Here is a 25,515-nt window from a genome sequence, read left to right as displayed (position 1 = left end):
TTCACACCAGACAAACTTTCAGGAATGCCTTTAGTCTACACAGATTACAGCTACACAGCCTATGCAATACAAAATAAATCATTAAAGAGTAAATTGAAAATGTTAGCCTCTGCAAACACATTTAATGGGTCTGCAAACCTTTGCAGAGCAGGCATGTAGCAAAAAGCTCATTGAGTCAATGAAAATTTCAAAGAATCTCTCCACACTTGCAGCACTGTAAAATAAGAAAATATACCACTTAAAACAACACAACTAATTTAATTACATGTATTAGGTCTCTATTATAGTTGCATAAAGGTTACGACAACAACCAATTTGGTCATTAACAGGGGAGCAAATATTTGCACGTTAAAGTGGGGTGTTAAAATAACACAACCTCCTGAGTGTTGACAGGTCAGTGCCATAATGAACAGTTCATTCCCGTCACTGCGGATGGAGCCTCCAGTTTTCCAGCAGCTAAATAAAACTAACCCAAACATAGTTTATACTGTATCTGTGGGGACTAACAGCTCAGGGTGGATATCATGCGTCTCCTCTTAGACGTCAAATACAACAATTCTGTGCAGGCAGTCAAGACATTTAAAGAACTTCCCCTGAGCAGCAAGTGTAAAGTACTTAGTGCTTAAGTGTGCTTAATGCTTAAACTTTAATCCAGCAATAACACTGAGGCTGTGCCCCGGGAGAAGCTATTGTTAAAAGGAAATCAATCAGAATTTTATCTGTATATACATATGCTATGGAGCCACAAGTGTTCAGTTTTAAATATGAGACCTTGTAAAATAAATACCCACTTGAATCTATTATGTAAATATTTAGATAAAAATAAAAGAATGAACTTCAGTAAGAAACTTTTTTTCTTCTTTTATAATAACCTTAATAAAACAGCATGCACAGAAAGGGACAGAAACTAACATTTCTTCATATTTTGCTTAACAAGGTCACAGTTGCTTTGTGCTGCTGCTCATCTTACTGGTTACACTAGCTCAAGGTGAAGAGTCCTTTATACCATCAGCAACAGCTAGGTTAATTAATAACCTTAACACAGCTCTGTGGACAATCTTCTTTTGTGACTTATGTCACAACATGATCTAGCTGCCTATGCTACAGCAGTGAAAGGGGCTTGTGGCTGTTATATGGTCAAAAACTAATCTCTGTGACTTTCCAAAGCCAACAGTTCTACATTCACGGTTATTTCACACAGCGATTGTTCCAGTTGTGAGGAGGTAACAACAGACAGGAGTTTAAACTTTTATTTTTTCATTCTTGACACAACTATTTGTAGTTCTTTCTGAGCAAACCCCACAGTCCCTCTATGGGTGGTTTGTCTGCGCTGTGTTTGCCTGAAAGGTGAGGGGGTGGGGGTGGTGATGGTGCAACTCCACTATTAAAGCAACTTTATGAAAGATTCTCTGTCATTATGAAATTAAAGTGTAATTAAGAAATATATCATTATACGATAGAAAAGAATAGAATACAAATAAGAGTGATGTGACATTTTATGATAAAGTTGTGGCGTTTATTTTTTACATTAAACTATTTCACTATTCATTAGTTAATTTATTTATTCCATTGTTCCATATTGCAGGAGTCAGGACTCAGTATTTCTTTGTACTTGCCATAAAATGCTATCGAAAGGGTTCAATGCATTTTACCAGGGCAGCCAGCGTTTTGCTTGTCTTTATTTCCAGACATTTCTGACCATGAAATGTCATCAGGTTGATTTCTGGGGAGCATTTTATATCTTAGCCAGGTTCAGGGGTAAGTCACACAGGCTGGAGTGCTCACTGAGGCCAAGCAGCAGCAGCAGAGGCGCAGCCCGGCAGTCAGCCAGCCGCCGCAGGTTAGGAGGAGATTCCCACCGAGAGTCAACAGTAAATGCTGGTGTTCATGTCACTGTTGCCCAATGTTGCCAACTGACACAGAGCCCCTGCACTGCAGTGAATTTAATGGTGGAGAACATTTTGTATGCTATTAGCTGTTGGATGAGTACCTCTCACCTAACCATTAACACCCTGTAGGCCTCCTTGTGTGGAGGGGCTGAACTATTAGTTTAGTTTTTATTTACCTTCAGACCTTACCATTTTTAGCAAATAAATCTGAGTCTAATGTAAATTGTTTTTGGTATCAATACATTTCTCAATTAGTCCTTTGCCTTTGTTTTTGCATCATTAATCAGAGATTGTGTGATCAGGAACCAGTTGTAAAGATTAATGAGATGCTTGAGTTTTAATTTAAAGCTGTAGAAGTAATATTTTATGAGCATTAAGCTAATGTGAAAGAGTTTAATTTTGTACTTGATTGTTCCTAATAAAAGATGTTTGATTGAATATCATTTTCTGTGCAACGTAGCAAAAACGGGAAGCTGATACAGGAAATAAGAATCAGTTACAGTAGGATGTCCTCAGCATTTTTGACTGAGCTGCTGCATCTACAGTAAGCAATAAAGCATCTGCCCTGCAAAAGACATGTTGTCAATGACCAGGAGACACACAACGATCGACCTAAGGTGCACATTCAGGGAAGCTTTCAGACAGACAATATTTTGCGCGCGCACACACACACAGAGGCACGCCTGTGAGGCAGACACGCACACATGAAAGCTCAAAGTTGGCAGGTATAGACAAAAAAAACACAGCCTCAAACGTACACCTAAACACACACATACATACTCAACCTGGAGAAAGTTGGCAGGTAACTGTGGCGAAATGCATACACAGACACATATACACGCACACAGATACACACAGGTACAGAACAAAGCCCTCCAAACATCTGTGCTCCCCAAGAAGCCTGACCTGACTAGCTGCGTAAATCTCGGTGCTGCGTTGTCTCCCAGCCTCCAGGGAGAGTGTTTGCTGGCGCCGAGGCCTCAGGTGAGCCAGGACAAATGAGCGATGCTGAGCTGTGGGATAGAGATTTAATCTCAGGGCTTTTCAGTTTGCCAATCTGGGTAAATAGGCTGCAGGACGCTGCCTGAGTCCGATGCAGAGGAAACTGAAGGTTAAAGGAAGTTGTCCTCGCCGCCATCGCCAGGCATGCTACATAATAGCTGCTTCGTTCCCCTAAGTGGAGAGAATGAGGCAGCCAGTGGCTATTTAGCAGCTGAATGAAGCAAACTGAGATAAAAAAGTATTTACATGCAGGAAAATAAGAGACAGAGGGCACCTGGCCCAATTGGAAAGTTAAACAGGTGTTCGATTTTGCAGCTTTAGCAGTGGACACTGTGATATTCTCTGAGGAGCTCCCTACTTCCTTTCATTAATTTGCTGCTGTGCAGATGTTATTTAACTGTTCTCCAGTCAAGTAGCTATTATAATCAGAGGCAACTTGTCAGGAAAGATAAACAAGAAAAAATGGTTAGGGCCCACATGTGGTAAAGGGTCCCATGATGGCCCCACATGTTGGCACATTTTGCCATGAGAATTATTAATGATGGGGTGCTGTTTAGCTCAGTGGGTTGAACAGGCGCCCCATGTGCAGAAGCTTACAGTCCTCTCTGCAGTTGGCCCTGGTTCGATTCCTGCATCGGGTGGCCCTTTGCTGTGTGTCATTCCCCCTCCCCATTTCCTGTCTCTCTCAACTAACCTGTCAATTAAAGGCAAAGAAGCCCCCCCCCTAAAAAAAATGTATTAATTATGTGTGCCCACTTAGCATCTACCCATGGGAGGTGTGTAAGAGACTTGGCAGTGGTCTACAATAATTTGGAGTTGGGTCAGGAATTTGTCCACCCAACATACATACATTTAGGCAGTAATATCATTGTAGGTTAGATGAGCTAAACAAATTTGTTTCAACCATCAACTGAAGTAACTAATTAATAATATTGTGAGCAATCATCATAAAAGTTCTGCACTTGTGAGAGAGGTCTTTAGCCCTGTGTAGGTACATGTGTTTAAAGTTGAGTCAGTGTTTGGTGTGAAAAGTTATGAGAATGAAAGGAAATCTGGTGGTGTCCAGTTTACGAGTAGTGATCTCCCCTGTATAATTTACTACTAGCATAACACACCCAGCTCTCAGTGTTCCAGTTGCATTGTGGTTCAGTTTGTGGTTCCCAGTTTTGACAAAGATTGATGAGAAGAAAAGACAGTGTGTCGGCTCCTGGTGCATCAGTTTGTGGATGTAAATCAATGGGTTGATTTTCAAAGAAATGACTGGCTAGTTCACAGTGATAGCTGCAGGTTAATGAAAATGAAAATTAGAAGCCTCTATGTGTTAAGTGAAATATAAACAGTGAGATGAATAATACATACTGTATGTGAGATGTATGTGTCATGTCCCCCACCATTAATGCACTGAAAGCAGATATATTGAGTTGATTATAGTAGCACACACTCTCAGTTCAATATGCAGGTTGTCAGTCTCATCAACATTCCTTTTGATAGATTTTCAGTGACTACTGCATGTTTATGTAACAAAAAAGAAAAGGGCATAAAATAAAGTTCCATTGTTCCATAATTTTTAGTGGTGTGTACAATGGCGGTGATTGACTATAGGTGCAGTCACAATGCGATGATGGATGTGGTCACTTTTATATCAAGACTTGTTCTACTCTTGCAATCCAACAATACAGTACATCAATGCTGTAGATAATAGAGTGGATGTCAGTGGGGTTCTGCGACTGTTTATGCTCAAGTCGCTTTGGAAATAAAATCTCTAAATGGGTTTGAAATTTTGCCAAACCTGGTGACAAACCTGAGAAATAGACAGCGATGTTCGTCTCACGGGAAAAACAGTGTCACCAATGTTCTGCTGCCTGATGGAGAGTCTACATCGCTTGTTGAGCACGAGGGAGTTCAGACTGGCTCATCAGCTATTCTACTCAGTGACATTTAATTATTCTTTCTCTTGACACGTTTTGACAGCTAAAGGCAGATCCCTGGTTGAAATGTAACCTGTGATACAAGCACATCTTGTAACGTCTGATGCCTTAAAGAGATCTAAAAGGGATTTTTACAAAACATTTCCCAGAGTGAAAGTGCAGTAAGAGTTCAGTTAGAATCTGGCGACGGTAGATGGAGTGAGTGGCAAAAAGACAGACAGAGGAGTGAAGTGTTAAAATAGTTGGAGGTAATTTAACAATTAGTGTGCTTCAGTTTAGTTAATTTACATAATGACAAAGATAGAAGGAGAGATATTCTGATAAAAGTGATTAAATATGATTAAAAAATATGCTATTTTCCAATTTGCACATGTGAGATAAGAAATCCATATCCTATGAGACCTCACCTCACATCACTGAAAGAGAGAAAATAAATAAAGTAAAAGTCAAGATAACAATCAAACACTAACTTCTGAGGAAAAGTTGGAGAAATAAATCTATTATGCTTCAGCTTAATGCAGCTAAAACTTTTTCTGAGCCTCCACCTGCTGATGGATGACAACCTTCACAATTTTTTTTATTTTTTTGGCAATTCCCCAACTATCTCACCCAGAGAAGCTTAATGATGGGTGCAGCCATTGAATAAGCGTCAGTGGTTGGATCATCAGCGTGACAGGCAACCGCTAGTAAGGCCAACACTGATCCTCCAATGATCGTGAATGATGGAAGGGTGCAGGGAAAAGAATTAAAGTTGGGGATAAAGATAAATATTATTCATATTTCTGAAAGACAGTGAAATAGCAGAGAAGCAGAATTCAGCAGGCAATAGATGTTCGGGAAACTCTTCTGACACTTGGCTTCTTTGTCACCTGAGAAAGAGTTTGGCCCACAAAAACCAGTTATATGTTTTCAATGAAAATGTGAGTGTATATACATAGAATGTTTTTTTTTTCTCAAGTTTTAGGGAGCAGTTTTTTTTTCAGAGGATCAAGATTTGACAGCAGTGATGTGTCGGTGTCCCTGGTGGGACTCTCACCCTGCAAACTGGCTGCCAGTTTCTGCAGACACCTCTGTTCTGATCTACTTTAAAACTGGGACATTTCTTTATATTTAACACTGATTTCAGAAATACTGGTTAAGATGCCGTCTAGTCGAAACACCAGAGGAGCAGGTGAGACTATTGGTGTGGTGATTCTCGAGAAATGACAAAAAATATGTAGTGTCTCAGAGTCAGTGAACATTTCATAGACTTAACATTTTGAAAGAGAAAAAAACAGAATCACAGGTATCAAAGGTTAGAAAAAAAATTGAAAAAAATAAAATAAAGCATAAATCTAACCTCTGTATTGGTTGGATGTTTAAGTTATACAGTTAAGTTAGAATGAAATGAGGCTGATTTTACATTTTGACCATCATGTTTCTAATAATAACTCACTCCAATTCTCATCACAGCAACAGATTTATGTGAGTGTTTTGGTCTTTTTGCAACATTGATCATCTACTGGTGAGAATTAATGCAATTTTATTCTCAGTCGTTTACCAGACTGAACACTTTGATACTTTCAGTAGTAATATGGAACATACCTCCTTTACTATATTAGACACAGACATAGAAATCTACCTGTATATAATATGATACAATTAAGATGCCTGGCATGGGGTTTTTTGTTTTCAAACAAATCAGCGGGATACATTAGAAACTTAGCCAAGGACAGGACCTCAGCAAGAAAACGTTAACTCAATTATCTGAGTAAAGGAGCTGATAAAATCTGATGGTGACAGTTATTTTGAGTCAACAAAATCGCCACTCTCCTGTTAGAAATATGGGATGCTAATATGTTTGAGACCCTGATCATACCATCACTTGACATGCATACGTGTGCAGTGTGAGGACTGCAGGTGGTACCTGGTAAAGGACAACCGTAAAAAGAGATCCAATTGCATCAGGTTGTGGGAGAAGCCTGTCTGTGTTATGGCTGTTGATGACCTTGGACTGATGAGCTCTCAGATTATGTGCAGACACATCAGTGTTTTCTCAGCAGACACAGGCTTCTGTTGTCATCCGGCCTCAATAACATATTTTCCATGATACATCAACAACACAAATGTGATTGCCAAAGCACAAAGAATGCACAGATGGAGGATAATAAATATTTTCCGTCCCCAAGAACATGTTTACATGTCTACTGTGGAGAATGCATTAGGCTTGGTGACTTGGCTAAAAAGTAATGCATACATGTAGAAAGCCTGAATCTATAGTGTGCTGTGAGGGTCATGCATTATGTCTTAGCAGCATCAGTCAAGAGTCAGAGGAAGAAAAAGCTATAAAAATGTACTTCTTTACATAACAGTACATGTCCAAGGACAGTTAGATGAATACCCGTTAGTCTAGAGATCACGACTTTCCTAAAGAAAAAAGCAGTGGTTGATCTGTTTTAATAGATATTTAAATTCCGGTTTCTTCTTTTAATAATTCATTCTGCCCCATTTATTTACTTTCCATTTATTGGCAGGTTTTCACAGTGAAAACATGAGTTCAAAGTGGTTTTGGATAGATTAAGAAAAATAAGTTGACTGCTTTTCAATTGGTATCATTCACTGTAGTAGTTATAAATGTTTAACAGTGATTGGAACCATTAAATGTAATTTAATTCTTAAGGTATACATTTGATTAAATCCCCAATGTATGATTTCATTCAATAATTAATGGCATTGCTTTGGCCCTTCACCTACTGTATAATTCTGTTTTCTGTCGCTGGGCATTTACCATGCTCACTTTATTTCATTCATATTTTAAAGCAGAGAGAGCAGCCACTGACACTTTGTATATTCACATAATGCCTCTTCTCCTCATCTAAGCGTGTAGGTGGTATAAACGGTAGAAGCAATATGAATTTGGCCAACAGCAGAAATTTTGACTGTACCGGCCTACTGCAATAGTGCTACTACTAATATATATATTTTTTTTTTTCTGTGAGAGACTACAGCCCTAGTAGTTGTTACAGACGTGTTTGTGTGAATTTAGCAGTACATGGTTCATGGTAAACCTACAACCTGTCTTACTCTGCTCAGAAGCCAACTCCTACACGTCCTCATCGCTTTCATTCTGAACCTGGCAGGATTCGTGGGGGAAAATGTTAGCGACACCCGCCAGGCTTTGGACTTTTTGTCTCACTATTTCTTTAATTTATTCCTCGTATCTGTCTTTCTCACTTACTCTGTCTCTCGCTGTTCTGAGTGTGGTCAACTTGCAAGGCTGGCTGGTTTTGTTAGGCTCATTGAAAGAGGGTAAACTTCAGTTCTGTGATCACAAATACAATCACAAGAGGAGAGAACAATGGTCGGATTTTGCAACCCAGTAAATTATCCTGTTAGAGTGAGTTATTTGGAAAGAATAGAATAAGAAGCATGCGGAGAGACAGCAGGACTGTTGTTTTATTTTACTCGCACAGACTTTTCAGAAATAGCCATTTTACAATTCTGTGCTCATTAGAAAATGTCCCCTGTCGTTGTTTCAATACCAACAGTAAAAGTAAGAAATCCAGATAAGAGATTTGTAGCTGCAGGTCCAGTGTCATCTCACCATTTGCATTTCACAGATTTAAAACCACTTGAACCTGAATGTTCCCAGCAATCTCTCTTAAATAGCTTTGAAGTTGGATAAAACATTTTCTCCTATTTCCTTTGCAGTTTGACATCACATGTTTCTGTTACTGCTTTTTTAAGCATTGCACTGCAGCTAGATCACACTGATATTGAGAGAAATATTCAGACAGCTTTCTTGTGGCTTCATCATCACATCGAACTGTGTGCATCATTTTGTACACATTTGTATTTTACCGTGACATGATGCTGTAGAAACCTTGAGATCCTGACTAGAATTTAAAATATAATGTAGCTGCACCCATAGTGTATCTGTGCCTGCTTTGTATTCTCTCGCTATCTCTCATTTTTCTGCATTTTCCATGTTTTAGAGATAATGATGAAATAGCCGTTCGTGGGGAGTTTCTGCAAATGTAACATAGAGTTTAATATCTGAGAAAGGGTTTCTAAAAAAATGACTTTATATCTCTCTTTCTCCATCCTTTCTTTCCCTGTCTCCCTGCATTTCAGTTGTCCAGCATATAAAGCGCAGAGACATCATCCTGAAGAGGGAGCTGGGTGAGGGAGCGTTCGGGAAAGTCTTCCTGGCAGAGTGTTACAACCTGAGCCCCACCAAGGACAAGATGCTGGTGGCTGTCAAGGTACATCTTCACTCTGTGTATGTGCGTGTGTGTATGCGTGTGCGTGTTATAAATAGCAATAAAGGAATAGTTCAGAGTATTGGGTTTATTTGCTTGCTTGCAGAGAGTTTATTTGACACCATTCTATCTATCTACCTCTGTGCTGAGCTTCAGCCAGAAGCCATTTAGCTTATGTTAGCATGAACCCCCCCACAAAATAGTCTTTGTGAGTTTTGAGATGTTTCTCAGTTAACCAAATCTTTACAGGGTTGTTACCCTAAGTCACCATAACCTCTTTGTCAGCTCCCAACAATCAGGTCATAAACCCCTGACCTCTCTCATCAACAAGAGCTCTTGTCCACTGACCTGCTTCTCACTGAGTGTTTTGGTTTGGTTGTTTTTTTTTGTTTTGTTTTTTGCACCATTCTCTGTAAACTCTGGAGACCGTGAGGTGTGAAGAAGACATGACAGGAGATCAACAATCTCAAAAATACTCGATCTAGCTTGTCTGACGTCAGCAATGATGCTGTGGTCCAGGTCTCTGAGATTCTTACAGTGTGTTTACCTTTACATTCACATTTACATTTGGCACACGCTTTTATCCAAAGTGACTTACAGGTGAGGGACAACACTAACACTGTAGAACGAGACCTTGGTGTAGGGTACTAAATCTATTCAGTAAGGAGGTAAAGAAGTGCATCGAAAGTGCATAGTGCATGCTAAGTGCTCGTTAGGCATGTTAGGGTGTTAGAGGTGTCGGGAGAGGAGGGGCTCTCGGAAGAGATGAGTCTTTAAGAGATTGTCACAACCTTGCTCAACAGGATGTGACAGAGAGAGAGAGCACACATGGCCTGTAAAAATGATAAATGTTTTAATTAAGTAAATGACAAAAATGGAGCAGGGTGTGGCTGTCAGCGGCTCGGCCCGTATGCAGTGTCTGTCTGAGTGAGCGGTGAGGAGGCAAGGGGAACAGAGGGATAGGGTGTTGCAGGTCTACTTTACAGTCTCATGAGCCCAGCCTGCGCAGGCATGTTGCATCTCTGACAAAGTCTCAGCTCCACTGATCAGTTTCCTTAAACAGAGACACAACCAACTTAGAAAGGGGGACAAAACAGAGCTACACCTGTGGTCATCAAAAGACCGGTGAAGAAGATACTGACTATCCTGATCTACCACTGAGGAGACACAAATTACAGGAGCCTGAATGACTGAGTTCAGGTGGATGTGTGCAGACCCAGAAGCCACTCTGAAGGCAGCAGTAGTGACTTGAATTTCAATCTGGCGGCCATGTGTAGCCAGTGGAGGTCAACAGGCTGCGGAGTGACATGTGCCCTTTTAGGCTGATCAGAGATCTGATGTGCCGTTGCATTGTGGTCCACCTGTCAGAGCTTCAGTGTGCGTGAAGGGAGGCTAACAGAGGGACATTGAAGTAGTTCATGTGAACATTACCTGAAGCTCCACAGCTGTATCTGCATGATTGTATGCATTGCACTGCTGTCACGTGATTTGCTCCTTGATTGATCTAATATGTGCTTGGTGAGTGTGTCTACATTGTGTCTGCAATGGTTGAACTACCACGCCTGGCCCCACTGGCTTGACAGGTAGATTCGTCTGAATGTCATGGCCGACTCAGTGGAGCAGACATCATCCCAGCTGATCTGGCTCCAATAAGGTTACACATAGATACTAATTACTGGTTGGCAGAAATATTTTCCTCACCATTCACTGACCTGATGCATCTTCCAACAATCTGGGATTCCTTTCTTCACCTAAACAGGGTGCACAAACTGATCAAGGATTGGCAACATCACTGTCAGCCCACTGTTGTGTCCAGTCTCTATGTATACCGAGGCTGATGAATAGCCACTGGGTGCTCCCAGCTATACCTGTCTTTGTACACTTCAGACACCTGTGTAAGTATCAGCCAAAGAAACCAGCATTCACCGTCAAGTAAAAGTTAACTTGCTGCTTTCTTTCAAAGAGCCTACAGCACTAAAGCAATTGTCCTTGCATGGCAGCTCTCTGTGCCTTTAAAGCACTCACCATTAAGTTGTGCTTGGCAGCTCCCAGTGTGAATATGAGAAACTGTATGAATGTGAATCATTACACCATGTGAGGGGTTGCAGACTCAGCAAACCTCCCCAGGAGAGAAAGTCAGAAACAGTGGAAGAAACACAGTGGCCTCATCAACAGGAGAACGTAATAGAAGAGGTGAAGACGACGTGAAGATGATGAAGTGTCTGGCTGTCAACTTCCTGTCCTCGGTATTAAAGGATTACCCAAAAAAGCTGTTTCATAATAAGCCTCCTCCACACTGATCTTTTCATTTAAAAACACAATACAGTGTGCATTTTTATCCAAACATGTTCTCGTCTGTGATAAAACAGGAAGAAGCTCTCAGAAAACTCTTAAAGGTCAACAAAAGGAAAATTCACTGCAGCACTTCCCCTCAATTTATTGTAGTCGAGCACTTGAAGGTATTGTTTTGGAGGGATGCCCAGACAAGAAACATTTCCTTAAGAGTGCGGTTTGATTTGGTAATAGAATTTTATGGCCATTTTACCTACTCTGCCGTACATCTCAACCACCTCCAGCACTTCACTGCTGGAAGAGCACATATGAGTAAATGTATTTCTATCCCAAGGTCTTTCCATCTGTATGTCAGCAGCAGGCGGGGAAAGCAGGACTCAAGGCCAAGTTGCTGTATTTTCCTCTTGCTGATAAAGTGTCAAGAGCCTTTTTTCCTCCAGTTGAGACTGCAATAATGCCCCTTATTGCTGTTATTTGATTTTAGTACAGCCTTTTTTCTAATACCGGCTGCTTCAACTGACATCCCATCAAGATTTGATATTTCATGTGTCCTCCAGTTCAACAGTGTTTGAGCGACTTGCTGCTTGATGCTATTTCCAATCAGATCAATTTGTTGTGTGTGCAGTTGTTGTTCAAGCCAGCTGCACCTGTTCTCCTTGAGCATAACAGCTGTAGCAAACACTCCTTTACAAGCAATGCACAGGAGTATTAGGGGGTTTCAGCTATACCTACCTGTACCTATGCTAAATATAGACAGCTAGTTTATACTGTATCAAGATTCCAAATTATGTTGAATCGAGACATACCGCATAATCTACTCCCTTAATTGGTAAAAGATAAAGAGAAGACAAGATTTATTAACATATTTCCGTCTCCACCAAAGTGGTGGACAACTGACCGAACGGCTGAGCAGCACTGCCATCCCTACAGCCATGTTAGCAATGTTAAAACCTGAAGGACAAATGGGCACACTGAGTGGATGTCTAAAACCAAAAGGGAGTTAACTAATTGGATTATAGAGGAGAGCAGGAGGAGAAGAGCAGAGCACAGTGAGTAACTTAGCATACTGTTAGAGGGAGTGGCAAATGGGAAAAAGTAGAAGCTGTGAGACAGTTCAGTGCAGTTCAGAAGCTGGACACAATGACAAATGCATCCTTTGAAGGTGCGTCCTTTGGAAGAGTGGAGGTCTAGCCTGAGGAGACGTAGGTTTATACTATTTCTTTGGAGAATCAAAGAGTAATGGTGTCTTCGTGTCTTCGCCCTCACATGGTCACCAAAGTAGGAAACGCGTTGCATCAACAAATGAGCCCCGAGCAATGTGTAAATCTGACTAATTGTTTCTCATTTCAGACGCTGAAAGATCCCAACCTGTCGGCGAGGAAAGACTTCCAGAGGGAAGCAGAGCTGCTGACCAACCTGCAGCATGACCACATTGTTAAATTCTACGGAGTGTGTGTAGACGGAGACCCTCTCATCATGGTGTTTGAATACATGAAGCATGGTGACCTCAACAAATTCCTCAGGTCAGTTTTTTCACTGAAGGCTCGGTCAGTTTACCCTTAATACACTAGGATAGTGCTGGCTAACTAAATTAAACAGTAAGTAGAGAATAATAGTAATGATAATAATAATAACTATATGGTGCTATATTAATATTAATGCCTTTCAAAAAGCTCAAAGTCGTTTTACAGTGTAACAAACAAACAAAGAGGGAGACAACTAAACAACTAATGAGGCAAGTCCACAGAGAAAAGCTGCATCTTGAGGGCTGATTTAAAAGTGGCAGATTTCAGGAAGGAAAGAGTTCCAGAGAGTGGGGGCAGCCACACTAAAGGCTCTGTCACCGAAGGTCTGTAGTCTGGTACTATGGATGGAGAGCAGACCAGTGGCAGAGGAACCCAGGGTCCAGGATGAAGTGTGTTGGTGGTGAAGGTCGGACATGTACGCGATGGCATGAAGTGATTTGTACGTGAGGAGGAGGAGTTTGTAAGAGATGCAGAACTTGACGTGAAGTCAATGGAGGTGGATGAGGGTGGAGGTGATGTGCTACCAGGGCTTGGTGTGTGTGAGAACCCTGGCAGCTTTTCGCAAATACTGGATGGCGCCTTTCCAGGGCATCGTTGGGCACCTGCAACAGAATTCCACTGCAGTAATCCAGTCGAGACATGATGATGGCATGGATGATTGTCTCCGAACCAGAGTCTGAGAGTGAGGGGCGGAGTCAGGCAATGTTTTTGAGGTGGAAGAAGGCAGACTTAGTGATATTCTTGATGAGAGACCGGAAGGAGAGGGTAGAGTCAAAGATGACACCTAAATTGTGGACTTCAGGAGATGGAACAGCTGTCCACATGGGCTCCCATTAGCTCTGTTTTTAACAGTTTCAGCAGGTTGATTGTCATCCAGGTTTTTATGTCATGGAGGCAGTTGATCAGATATAGTACTGTATATACGTAGTATATGAACAGACAGAAGCAAACTACACTGAGTGAAAGCCTATTTCAGTGTCACTGTGTAAGCGTGCAACCCAGGGGCTTTTTCACTCTTTTTCACTGGCTGAAGCAACCGGCATGTAAATGTAAAACTTCAAAAGTTAGGGAAAAGTAAATTTCTTTTGTCAAATCCCTGCCGCTGATACAATATCCAGCTAACTTCCCCGCTTTGTAGTTTAGCAAACATGAGTGCTTTAGTGCTTTTGTGCTGTAATGTCAGACTGTACCGGGGGAAGTGACCTCTGATAAGCCTCAACAAAAGCGACACAATGCTGGTTCAGCGAGCACTTTGGTAATGGGAAGCTTCACTGGAGTTGATGTCGGTGTGCAAAGGAGGAGTCAGGGATAGAAGTGTGCTATTTCAAACACGTTGACAGCAACAGTGTGTGTGTGTGTGTGTGGTCTACATTGTTTTTGAAGCTCAAGCAATAGTTGAAAAGATGACATGTTGCGATTGAGTGTGTGTGTGTGTGTGTGTGTGTGTGTGTGTGTGTGTGTGTGTGTGTGTGTGTGTGTGTGTGTGTGTGTGTGGATTCAAGAGTGCGTGAAGACTTTCTGTTGGGAAATCATTCCTGAAATGAAAGGCAATGTCGCGAATGATGAAATTCTTTCATGCAAGGTGCAAGATGTGGCTGATTTTTGGTCTATTGGTCCTGTTGGTCACATTTAACAGATGAGATGTGCAGGGAATCAACAGGAGTGAATAGAGGATTAATGTGCAGGTCCGACTCAGCCCTCAAATAAACCCAGACTATGGCCTGTACTCAGTCGGCCAAAGCTAGACATGTGTGAAGTCCATTGGAGAGACAAAAGAATGTGAAAAGTACAGAAAATCTCCTTACAATGGGTCTGAATTATGACATATACACATTATAAAGCCAAGAACATTGAATTGCACCAAAATTGAAAGCTGGGAAAAGGAAAGGCAGGCTAAGAGAGAGTAAGATAGCTGTAGTTATACCTGCACGGTGCCTGTAATTCACAGTGATGGGAACAGCAGGAACGTCTTACAGGAAATGAGTTCTTCAGTGTCACCCAAAAATGCTAAGCAGGGGAAGAGCTCTCAACCCACAGTTAAATTGTTTTGGTCAATGTGTGATTTACAGCACCTTGGTGACGACCTTGAATTAAATCCATGAGAGGCCTGAATACATAAAGAGTTGCAGAAAGCTGCTTTAAAACTACGGAAGGGACATGTAACAGTTACATAATTCATTTAAAAAAAATGTCCAGACACTTAACACTTCATTATTGCAATTAAAGCTGATTGAGTACTTGCAGTTTGTGGATAATTTGTAAGAGTCTGTCTTGATTAAGCCAAGTATTCTCAATAGGTAGACCAGTACTGCCAGGAAAAGATGCTCTCAGGAGCTTTTGGTTATTAAATGGTCTGTCAGGTTGTAGTATGCTATACATTTGAATCATTTACTTAATCCAGTGTTAAAGCAAGAATGTAAAATGTATAGAGCAACAAACACAGCTGTCTTCTAACAAACAAATAGTTGAATTCATGAGTTATACAACATACTCGGTTCACTTAATTCAGTCGACTGTGGTGAGCTACTTTAGCTTAGGCTTTTGATTCCTAATGAGTTAGTTCACAGAGGTTTTGACCCTTCTTTAATTGTGTGACAATTAATCAATCAGTGATAATAAACATTTTTTTTAATCCTGTTATTACCACTTTTCATCACAGTTACCACTGGTCAGCACAAAAAAATGACAGTCTCACTTTAACTCAGAGACTAGAGAACTCATTCAACTCTTATCAATTCATTAAACCAATCAACTTAATTCACTTTGTAATGCAGAGCCCACGGCCCAGACGCCATGATCCTGGTAGACGGCCAGCCGCTGCAGTCCAACGGAGAGCTGGGTCTTTCCCAGATGCTGCACATTGCCACCCAGATTGCCTCAGGCATGGTCTACCTGGCCTCCCAGCACTTTGTCCACAGAGATCTGGCAACCCGCAATTGCCTCGTGGGCAATGGCCTGCTGGTCAAGATTGGAGACTTCGGCATGTCCAGGGACATCTACAGCAGTGACTACTACAGGGTAAGCCTTGAAGATCCTTATCCTGCTTGTCATTTCCTACCAGAATTATCTGTTGTTATGTGTCTCTCAGTGCTGAGAGCTAGACAAGTGCCATTGTGATTTATGTTAGAAGGATCTCTTCTATTTACACACCTTTGTCCCCACCATGTGTGTCTGTATAACAGATCACACATCACAAAAAGTTAATTTTACATGTGGATGTTCTCAATGCTTTTGTCCTGGTTTTCGATTTGGTCCAGAACAGCCTTAAATAAATCAATAAGTCCTCTGATGCTGCAGACTAACAAGATGTGGCCAAGGAGTAAAGACTGTTTCCCAGCATTTTTGTCATTTTATTTCTCTTTTCTCACCTAAAGAGACTTAGCAGCTCCCCTTCCCTCCCCAATACAGCCCCGAGCCCCCACACCAGACCTCATACATTGAGGCTAGGATGTGTGCTAGGAGATGAGCCTGCTGAGCCTCTGGCTCGATGCTTAGAGGCTTGTTTATATAGCTTTCGATTCATGTCCTCTGTACTGTTTAACATGATTAGCAACTATGAATGCTGCAAACCAGGCTCCACCAGCTGGGCTGAAGAATTTAGCATTTTGCTGAATAAATAAGTGGATATTATGGAGTGATGGCTGCTATAGATCTAGCTCTTTTAAACAAGCTTTTGAAATTACTTTAGGTGCGTCTAATTCTGTTTTTCCAACGTGACAGCTGGGCAAGTTCAGACTTTGCTGGGGGCAACGCCAGCAGTGATGAAGTACTAGCCTGCTGGGTGAACATCTCTGCACACATGAATTAATAAATTGGGACTTTTGAGCAAGATCTATTTAGTGTTTCGTACAAGGCCCCTCTATGCACACCATATTTGCAGCGTTTATATAATTTAAGCCTGAATATGTATTGTTCAGTGCAGGTTGGGGATGTGGTTGAGTGCATATCAGTATAATCAAGCTTACTAACTGTTTTGGCCCTGGGTGGATATGTGTCAGGTTGGTAATGAGGTGAGGATGTTTCAGTGGGAGCAGAAGATCATTACTCTGACTTTATTAAAAACAGTCATGCATAATTCTATTTAAAGATCTATGAGCCCAGCACAGAGGCAGAGGTTGCAGGCTGTGCAGACCAACATGACACATCTAACAACAAACATTTGTACATTGCATACATTGTTGTAGTCTGAAGTCAGTTTCACACAGAATTAGATTTTGTAAAAATATTTAAATAACACAGTATCACAGACCTTCCCCGTGCTGTGAGACATGACAGTTGTGAAACATAATATTCAAAGCTTATTGTGGGATTAGCATAAAGGGTACATAAATACTCCACTTATAGTCTGAATTACTCATTAAGAGCTCTCTGGTGGAGAATAATTGGACGTTTAGACACTGGCGGCTTCTAGCCATGTCAGATATTATTTCAAACCTTGCACATGGGTTGTGCAAATTTTATAATGTCATGTCCCCCTGTTTCTATGATATACGTGTGAATGCATGATTTGTGTGTCTACATACAGTAGTTGTTGATTGTGCTCACTGTAGCCACAATGTGACTTTTGACTTGTATCATTTGATTCTGGTCTTTTCTTTTAAAGTTGATTTTATCAGGTGTCAATGAGTGTTTATGTTTTTAATACATACTGTAGTTGCAGTAATCCCTGCCTATCATGACATATTGGTATGGTATGACATCAGTTTACAACAGAGCTCTGACTTTCATTTTTGGTTCTGTGCAACATGAAAACCTCTGCTAATAGAACACCGGTCTAGAAAACATTTAGGTTTGGGCAGTATCTGTGATGCCAGTTAAATAATACATGTATGCATTATTGGCATTGGCCTCCCTTTTAACAATTCCATTCATGTCCTCTCATACTGTTCAGCACAATTATGATGTACATAATGTTTGCTTTGGAAAAATGCAGCCAAGTCTTATATTTCATGCCAGTGAAATCAACACAGCTTCAGGTATATGAGCAAGTGTTTAGCTATTTGTAGACAGCATTAGATTGTAGAGCAGAATTTCCAGTTATCTTAGCCTTATTTTAACTTTAGACAGGGGCTTGACACATTCAGCTAAGATGATCATTGGGTGACAGGAAAGGCAATGCAAGTTTATATAGCCCATTTTTACAAACAGTTTGTCTCAAAGGGCTTTACATTGCATCATTACATCATCCTCTTTTTTTCACTTCTTTTCCGAAACATAAGAACAGTGATGTTGGTACCTTTTTGGAGTATTTTTCATGTTGAAAGGATCCAGTGGAAGTGATACAGGCATCTGACCAGTATGCCTCCTGGGCACCCTCCTTTGGAGGTTCTAGGGGCCTGTCAAACTAGTACAAGACCCCCAGGGTACACCCAGAACTCGCTGGAGGAATTACATATCCCATTTGGTCTGGGAACACTGTTGGATCCCCCAGGAGGAGCTGCAAAGCATCGCAGAGAGGGACATGTGGAATGCTCTGCTTATTAGCTGTCACCATGACACAACCCCAGAAAAGCAGGAGAGAATTGATGGATGGATGGATGGATGGATGGATGGATTATACTACTACTAATTAGCAGGTATTGATGTGTGCATGCATCATGCCTGGCTTGTTAACTTAGCTCATTAACTGGCTAATTAGCCAGCACGTTAATTAGCCTTAGAATTAGCCTTTGAGCAAGATGCTCAGCTATGCTAACAATGCTAACTGGATTTTATGCTTGCCATAGAATTGCAACCAAAGTCTCAGCTCAACACAGACCCCACCTCTTTGCCCACTTTTTGGAGTCGTTGGGGCTCAGGCGGAGTCAGGCACTGCCAAGATGGCTGAGGGACAAAATCTTCAAAACCACTCTTCAAAAACCTACGCCCATCTTGATGATCTTGACATACACTCTCTCTGGGTAAAACTCCAACCGCATTACACTCCTCACTCACAGTTGAAAAGACTCAGCTCATGACTCCATGTAGTTAGAAAAACATGAAGACATTCATTATAAAAACAACGTTGCCCTATTCACTCAGCAGTTGCCCGTGTATGTGTCTAAAAACCTAAACAGGTTGTGTGATCACAATGAGCTGAATACATGTGAAGAAAGAAAGCAAATAAACCACACAGTGAGCGTGTATTAGGGAGAATTCAGAGGAGGGTGTTTCAGTCAAATGTTGGTTCCTTCTATCAAACTCAGTGTTGAATTTATTGAGGAAATTTTAGACGGTTGAATTATTTATTGAATAATTTAGAGATTCAGCTCCCACACACACTCGCAAACACATACTAACACTCTGCAGCAAGAAGAGGGTGAACAGTTCTTGCAAATCTGTATGTTGTATTAAGCATAAACGAGAGACATGGTTTGTAAATAGAGACAGTGTCAGCATGAATTTGGGGTGTAGCTTTTCTCTGTGTCTGTGGTGTGCCTTGTGTGAAGCTGCTGTTTGGTGCGTTGCGATAGCATCACTGGCCGCCTACACAGAGGAATATTGACAGAGCCCAGAGATGAGGAGCTCCTAACCGTATTGGACACTTTCCCTGTGCTGAGTGATTATAAATAGCAGCACCCTGCCAAGAACACAATCCTCCCATCGCTGACTACTTGTATTGACACTCGCTGCCCTCTGGGACTCCCAAGACACTTTGCAGCAGAGGGGAACAACTTCAAGAAAGATATGAGTATTGTCCTAAATCACATCTGTCATATCCCTGTGCAATGAATATGTTTTTGTGTTGTTGTATTTTTCAAAAGAGAGAAACGGAGAACCTGCACAGGTAGCACCACTGTCTGTTGTGTAGGAGTCTTACACCAGTGCCTCACAGAATATCAGGCAACATTTTCCTGAGTTGAGAGTGAAGCACTGAATTATGCATGTTTGGGTAGGTATAAATGACAGTGAATACTCCAAAGGTGTCTATGTGTTAAAGGTGCAATAAGGCAGATGGAGTGAAGAAGTGACTTTACCAGGACTGTCTCAGCAGCAGCAGCGGCAGCAGCAGCAAAGACAGGGGGGAACTCTGTCAACCTGCCAGTCTCAAATATCAGTGTTAGATGTGTTATTTTCTCACAGTGTAATAACAGATTTCTTTGTATTGCCTGTCCCTTTTAATACAGAAATGAGTGTGGTATTAGTGTGGTAGGCATTGCAGTAGAGTTGATGGCTTTTGACAGCTAATTTCCTTCTGTCATTTTTCTCGTAATAACCAGTTACATTTGTACAATACCCATTTGACTATTGGTTAAATTCAATTTCTAGCATCATGAAAAACACTCCAGTAAAGTTTTACGATGGGTTTTCTGAAAGCTGCAGGTACTGTGCACTGTATTGCTGCAATATTTGCCTTCAAAGCAACTCATTACAGCCAGCTTATGAACGCTGACATATATAAAGTATGTTCTTGTCAGAGGATAAGAAGCAGAAGTTTACAGTTTCTACTCTGTTGCTTGAGAATATTAAACACTCCTCATATTATTCTCCAGAGATTTGCTTGCAGCCCGAGTGTTTTCATTTAGCAACAAGATTGTTTTGTTCATGTCAAATGAGTGCAACACTGTCTGAATGTAAAGCAGGATCGCACTAGGAAAAGTATGTGTCCAGATAACCTTAGGTTAAAACAAGGCAAAAACAATAACAATCTTTACCATAACATTTGGTTATAGAATAGTTATAATATATTTTGAATCCAGCTTCTTCATTTTTTAATCCAGGACTAACGACTCTCAAAATGCTGTAACAATGTTATAATGTATTAGCTCAGTTTCAAGGACTTAGTGTTCTTTGTGACTCTGCCAGGAAGCCTGTGCTTACCTGCAATGCTTTGCTTTGAAGAAAAATGGTCCCCAGGTTTGTACTGTTTCAAGGATCAAAAGACGCTCCTCTGCTGCATTATTTATCAAGCACAAGCTCCTCAAAACTGTATGTAGCTTGGTGCTAATGAGTACACAGGCCAGATTTATTACAGCAACAGAAAAAAAGTCTGTTTTGCCCCTTCCTATTGGTCTTGTTTTTTTCTCTCTCCCAGTCGAGCACTGCCGTCTTACATGATAACTCTCATGGAGTAATAAATCTGAGAAATGAAGGAGATGCTGCCGTTGACCTCAGAGGACGTCTGTGACCATAGAAAGTCCAGGAAATGCTGTTTGTGCATTCTCTGGAACTAATTCAACTTTTTCAGAAATATGCTTAGTCGCTTTATCTGGTGAGAGTTTGGGAAGATTGATACCACTCTAATGACTGTTTATTAAATATAAAGGTACCACCTGCAGCCTTGCTTAGCATAAACACCAGCTGCAGAGGGGAAGCAGGTAACCTGGCCTTTTCCAAAGGTAATAAAAACTGATTTCCAGCATATCTGCAGCTCTAATAGCGAATTAACATTCTGTATCTTGTTTGCATAAACTACAAAAGAATATCAAAACATGTAATATCAACAGGTTGCAGTTTTATGAGATATTATACTTTTCTTGGCTCTGAGCTGTAACTCCTTAAAGTCTTGTCGTCTTGTTGCCAGGCAACCCGTGGAGAAAAAGCCAGTTGTCACAATTCAAAATGAATTATTATATTGAGGATAATAATATTTCAGTAGTTGTTGCTTTTGGTAACCAGCAAAGGTTAACAATATTACACTAGAAAATTACACATAACACATTAAGCAGTTGGCTTTAGGCAGATTTTGTTGAATTTGCTCATGCTAAAATAAGATTATGGGATGCTGCTGGTTTAAGTCCTGTATTTGACGAAGAGCTGAGAGAGTATCAAAGTATCATCTAACTGTCAATTGTCAACAATGACACCTGAAATGTCAACTATCACTTTAATAATGTTTATGCACCACATACTGTAATGGCTCTTATTTTAACAAAACTTTGCAGTACTACCTAATGTCACAGGAGACAAAATTTAACTGCACAACACAGGGCAGTATTGCTAATAATTTTAGATTCAGACTGCAATAACATATCAACACTAATGAGCTACCTACAGTATGTAAATATTGCACTGTAGTGCAAGCTAAGTACAGAAAGTGTGAATGTGAAATTACAACAATGCTGTGTATGTGTGCGTCCGTGTGTGTTTGTGTTTTGAAAACCCTCAGAAACTTTCACCACCCACTGGCATGCGGCGGCCAGAGTAGATACCACTTTATCTCCACTTGGCAGCAGCGCAGCAGGTAGAAACCTAATGGACATCATAGCCTCTAAAAGTGAACTTGTGTTCGCTGCTGTTTGAGCTGGGAGAGCAGAGATATCAGCGTGGTTAGAGCTGGGAGAGAAAGTGTGTCTAGATGGTTATCAAGGCCCTTTAAGATGTCCGGGGCCTCCCAGGGCTCCCTCTAGGCCACGGAGCGCCCATCGAAGAGCCCAACTGGGCCAGTAATCTATCCCCCTGCCATGCTGCTGTGCTCTCCACGCCGTTAATCCAATCACTCCCCTGCCACGGTGGGACAGGCAGAGCACTAATCCAGTTTACACAGCAACAAAAAAAAGCCCCAGACTCATTCCTCACTCCCCGCAGAACATTGCCAGCTTCTCGATATGACATTGAGTGAGAAAGATGAGGATAATTACAGGGGCAATTATTTTATTTTTATTATGTGTTCAGCCTTTTTTTTTTCTTTTTTTCCCTCATGTTCCAAGCTAATTGCCATGGCCTTGTCACAAAAACCCAAGGTGATAGCACACAGTCATTTGGGAAGTAGAGAGTCAGCCAGTTTTAATGCCCCTTGCCACTGCAGCGGCGGTTAAATCATTAGTATGCATCTGATGAGGTTTAGCCTTGCGTGCAATGGGCAGGGTGGACCTCAGATAAGTCATTTAGACTAACAGGAACTTAATTAATTCTGTTTAATCTTTATAAAGCTCCACGGGGGGATAGATTGGTATACAGCCCCTCGCCAACTCCTTCACCTCACTTTCAGCCCACCTAGCTTGGCTCAGCCCAGAGGTTTTACACAATAGGGGCAAGTGGTCTCGGCATCAGTATTGGCTTATGTTGTGTACTGTGCTAAAACGTGTCATGTCTAATGAGACCAGGTGGCATATAAGTCAGTATTCATTTGGCCATTAGCTTGCAGTGGAACAGTGGCAAATGAGGTCAGGGGTGAACACAAAAGAGAAAACTACAGTACTGCCAACCCTCCTAGATGCCACAAAATTCACTACGGGACTGTCAATAAATACTGTGTGTTCCAACCGTAGGGAGAGGCACCTTACTTAAAGCAGAAGTAAGCGATCCGGTCGTTTTGGCTAATGCTGCGTTCCAGGCAGGCTTTTGAAACCGTAAGTTACAGCTTCAAGTCACGACTTACGACTTTGTAGCGTTCCAGGCAACCCACTCGTGTTTTTCCTACATGTTGTCTGTGAAAGTGCACTATAACGGTCACTTGTGTTTTTCCGACCCGTGAGCTCGTACCGTACTCGTGCTCGTATCGAACTGGTATGACTTCATAGGTCGGAAAAACACGAGTTACGGGTTGCCTTGAACGCACCATAACTTCTTGTCAGCCGATGGAGTTAGCAGCCCCCGCCCTCGTCATGGATGTATTGGTCCTCGTCCCTACGTCACCACATTCACGCGCATCCCTTGGCTGCACACACAGCCCTTCATGCCGTTCTCTCTCCTCATTGGATAAAATTTGTAGGATACAATAAAAGTTTTCTCCTCGGCTTACAGCAGAGCAGAGTGACAGACAGACCCGTGTTTCAGACCAAACATTCTATGTAAGTGATTGCTGTCGGAAGATATAACTATTTAAGACTTATATTAACACAACAATTCCGCTTACTTCTGCTTTAAAACCTCTTCATGTTTACCTTAATTACTGTTTTATCTGTCCCATCATTGAAAAAAAACAGTGTCAGCTTTGATTGTTCTTCCCGCGCCGTGGTGGTGGATACTTGTTTAGGCTGGGAGAGTGATCTAGCAGGAGCACAGAAAAATTAGGAGCTAAAGATTTTTCTGTCTTTGAGGTTGTGCTAATACCTCAGATGCCCTTGAGCAAGTTATAGAGAGGCAGAATTATGACTGGAGGATGCGGGTAAAATGACATACTGTAAAGGGTTCTCTCCTCGCTTTACAACTCCACACTGAGATGCAGTTGAGAGGAGCACTTAACCCCTCGTGGGATTAGCATTAAACTGTGGTTGTACCGGGTGCCTCTGAGGTGTAAATGTGTGTAAATGTATTTATGCGAAGTAGGATGGGGCCGAAAAATAAGTACAGGCTCAGCAACCCCTCTCCGGACTTTTGGATAAATGGAAAAGCATTTTCAGAAAAGTTTTTAAAACAGTGGGTCTGAAATGTTAGTAAATCTATGTGTCGATTTGCACATAAAAGTCCACGCTACTAAAACTCTACTCTAATTCATTTACGCTGTGGGAATCTCAGATTTGATTGTAAGCATGTGTGTAAGATCATTAATGCCAACCCATCGTAAATTAACCCTGGTAATCAGCAATTAGCATAGATCCCCGTCCATGAATAGCCATATAAGGAGATCATGACCACCATATAAAGAGGTTGGTGCATCCTGTCCACCTGTGGCCATGACGCAAACAAGGAAAGAGGGAGAGAGAGAAAAAAGAGAGATTGGGGATCAAAGTCATTTTGGGTGAAGTGTAGTCCAGAAAAAATATGTATTTCTCTTCTGATAGTAGTGATGTGACTGGGACAGGTAAATCAAAGGCGTGGAGGGAAGTAACAGATGTAGTGAATTAAGTATCTTTGGTTTAAAGAACCATTTAAGAAGTAAAGCCAGAGTAGTTAGATATGAAACATTAAAAAAAAGAAAAAAATACACATAACAGAGCTACAGCAGCCATGGGAGGAGGAGGCTCTTCACAGCCTCAGCTGTATAGGAGCATGGTTGTATCAACACATTGGCAGGTTATATTCTTACAGATGAACCAGCCGTCTCTCACAGGTCCATCCAAACCGGACCGCAGTGAAGTTAGTTTCAAGTTGGATATTCAACAGACATTCCCAAGCCAGATCTAAACCATATTACAATATGTCTGCTGTACTCCTTTCCTTCTGCCTTCTTCTTCGTTGGTTTATTTATGCACGCAAAACTCGTGAAATGTCTCTGGCTGGCTGGATTTTCCGTTCGGGCTGCCGCACAAACATGGCGGCGCAAGATGGCGACGATCTCTAAAGCAAGACCCTTGCTATATGTATATATCACGAAGAACTATAAGGCTGCAAGAACAGATTATATTTTTTATGAATTATATTTTATAGCGATGATTATACACTTATTCAAATATATTCATGGGTAGTACATTCAGATTTTTCCAATAAACCTTGCCAATTATTACACACTGAACCTTTAAGGAATGACGATTGTATGAAATTGAATTTTTTCAGTGAGGGGAGATGAAGGGAAGTAAGACGATGCCCTTCATTTGTTTTTGCTGAAACATCAGAAAGACCAAAAGCTGGATATTCAGGAGGTTAATGGTGTGTGATTTTGATTCACAGTCAGCATTTAGGTGTTGTTGTAGAAACTGCCTCTAACAGTCTTGTTGACCTCCAGGCCATGTATACAATATCGATTTGTGTTTAATGTATGAAGGGCATAAAGAGTTGTGGGATCATTGTGCAGTAAAGACAATACACCAGACACCAGTTATTAACTCTTTCAAGG

The 25,515-nt window shown here is 41.3% G+C and overlaps 1 protein-coding gene across 3 annotated transcripts in view; it reads left to right on the top strand.

Moving 5' to 3' along the window:
• Window positions 1–25,515, top strand: part of ntrk3b (neurotrophic tyrosine kinase, receptor, type 3b) — a 176,157-nt gene that overhangs the window by 138,407 nt on the left and 12,235 nt on the right. For all 3 annotated transcript variants that reach the window (XM_085766841.1, XM_085766860.1, XM_085766851.1), the window contains exons 12-14: window positions 8,933–9,063; window positions 12,703–12,875; window positions 15,653–15,896. In XM_085766841.1, the coding sequence (XP_085622967.1) occupies window positions 8,933–9,063; window positions 12,703–12,875; window positions 15,653–15,896 (548 nt within the window). The remainder of the gene's footprint in view (window positions 1–8,932; window positions 9,064–12,702; window positions 12,876–15,652; window positions 15,897–25,515) is intronic.

Source organism: Trachurus japonicus, chromosome 3 (genome assembly GCF_045865225.1).
Source record: "Trachurus japonicus isolate A0001 chromosome 3, Traja_1.0".
Classification (NCBI taxonomy): domain Eukaryota; kingdom Metazoa; phylum Chordata; class Actinopteri; order Carangiformes; family Carangidae; genus Trachurus; species Trachurus japonicus.
The sequence above is the reverse complement of the archived record's forward strand: the minus strand, read 5'-3'. Positions and strand labels throughout refer to the sequence as shown.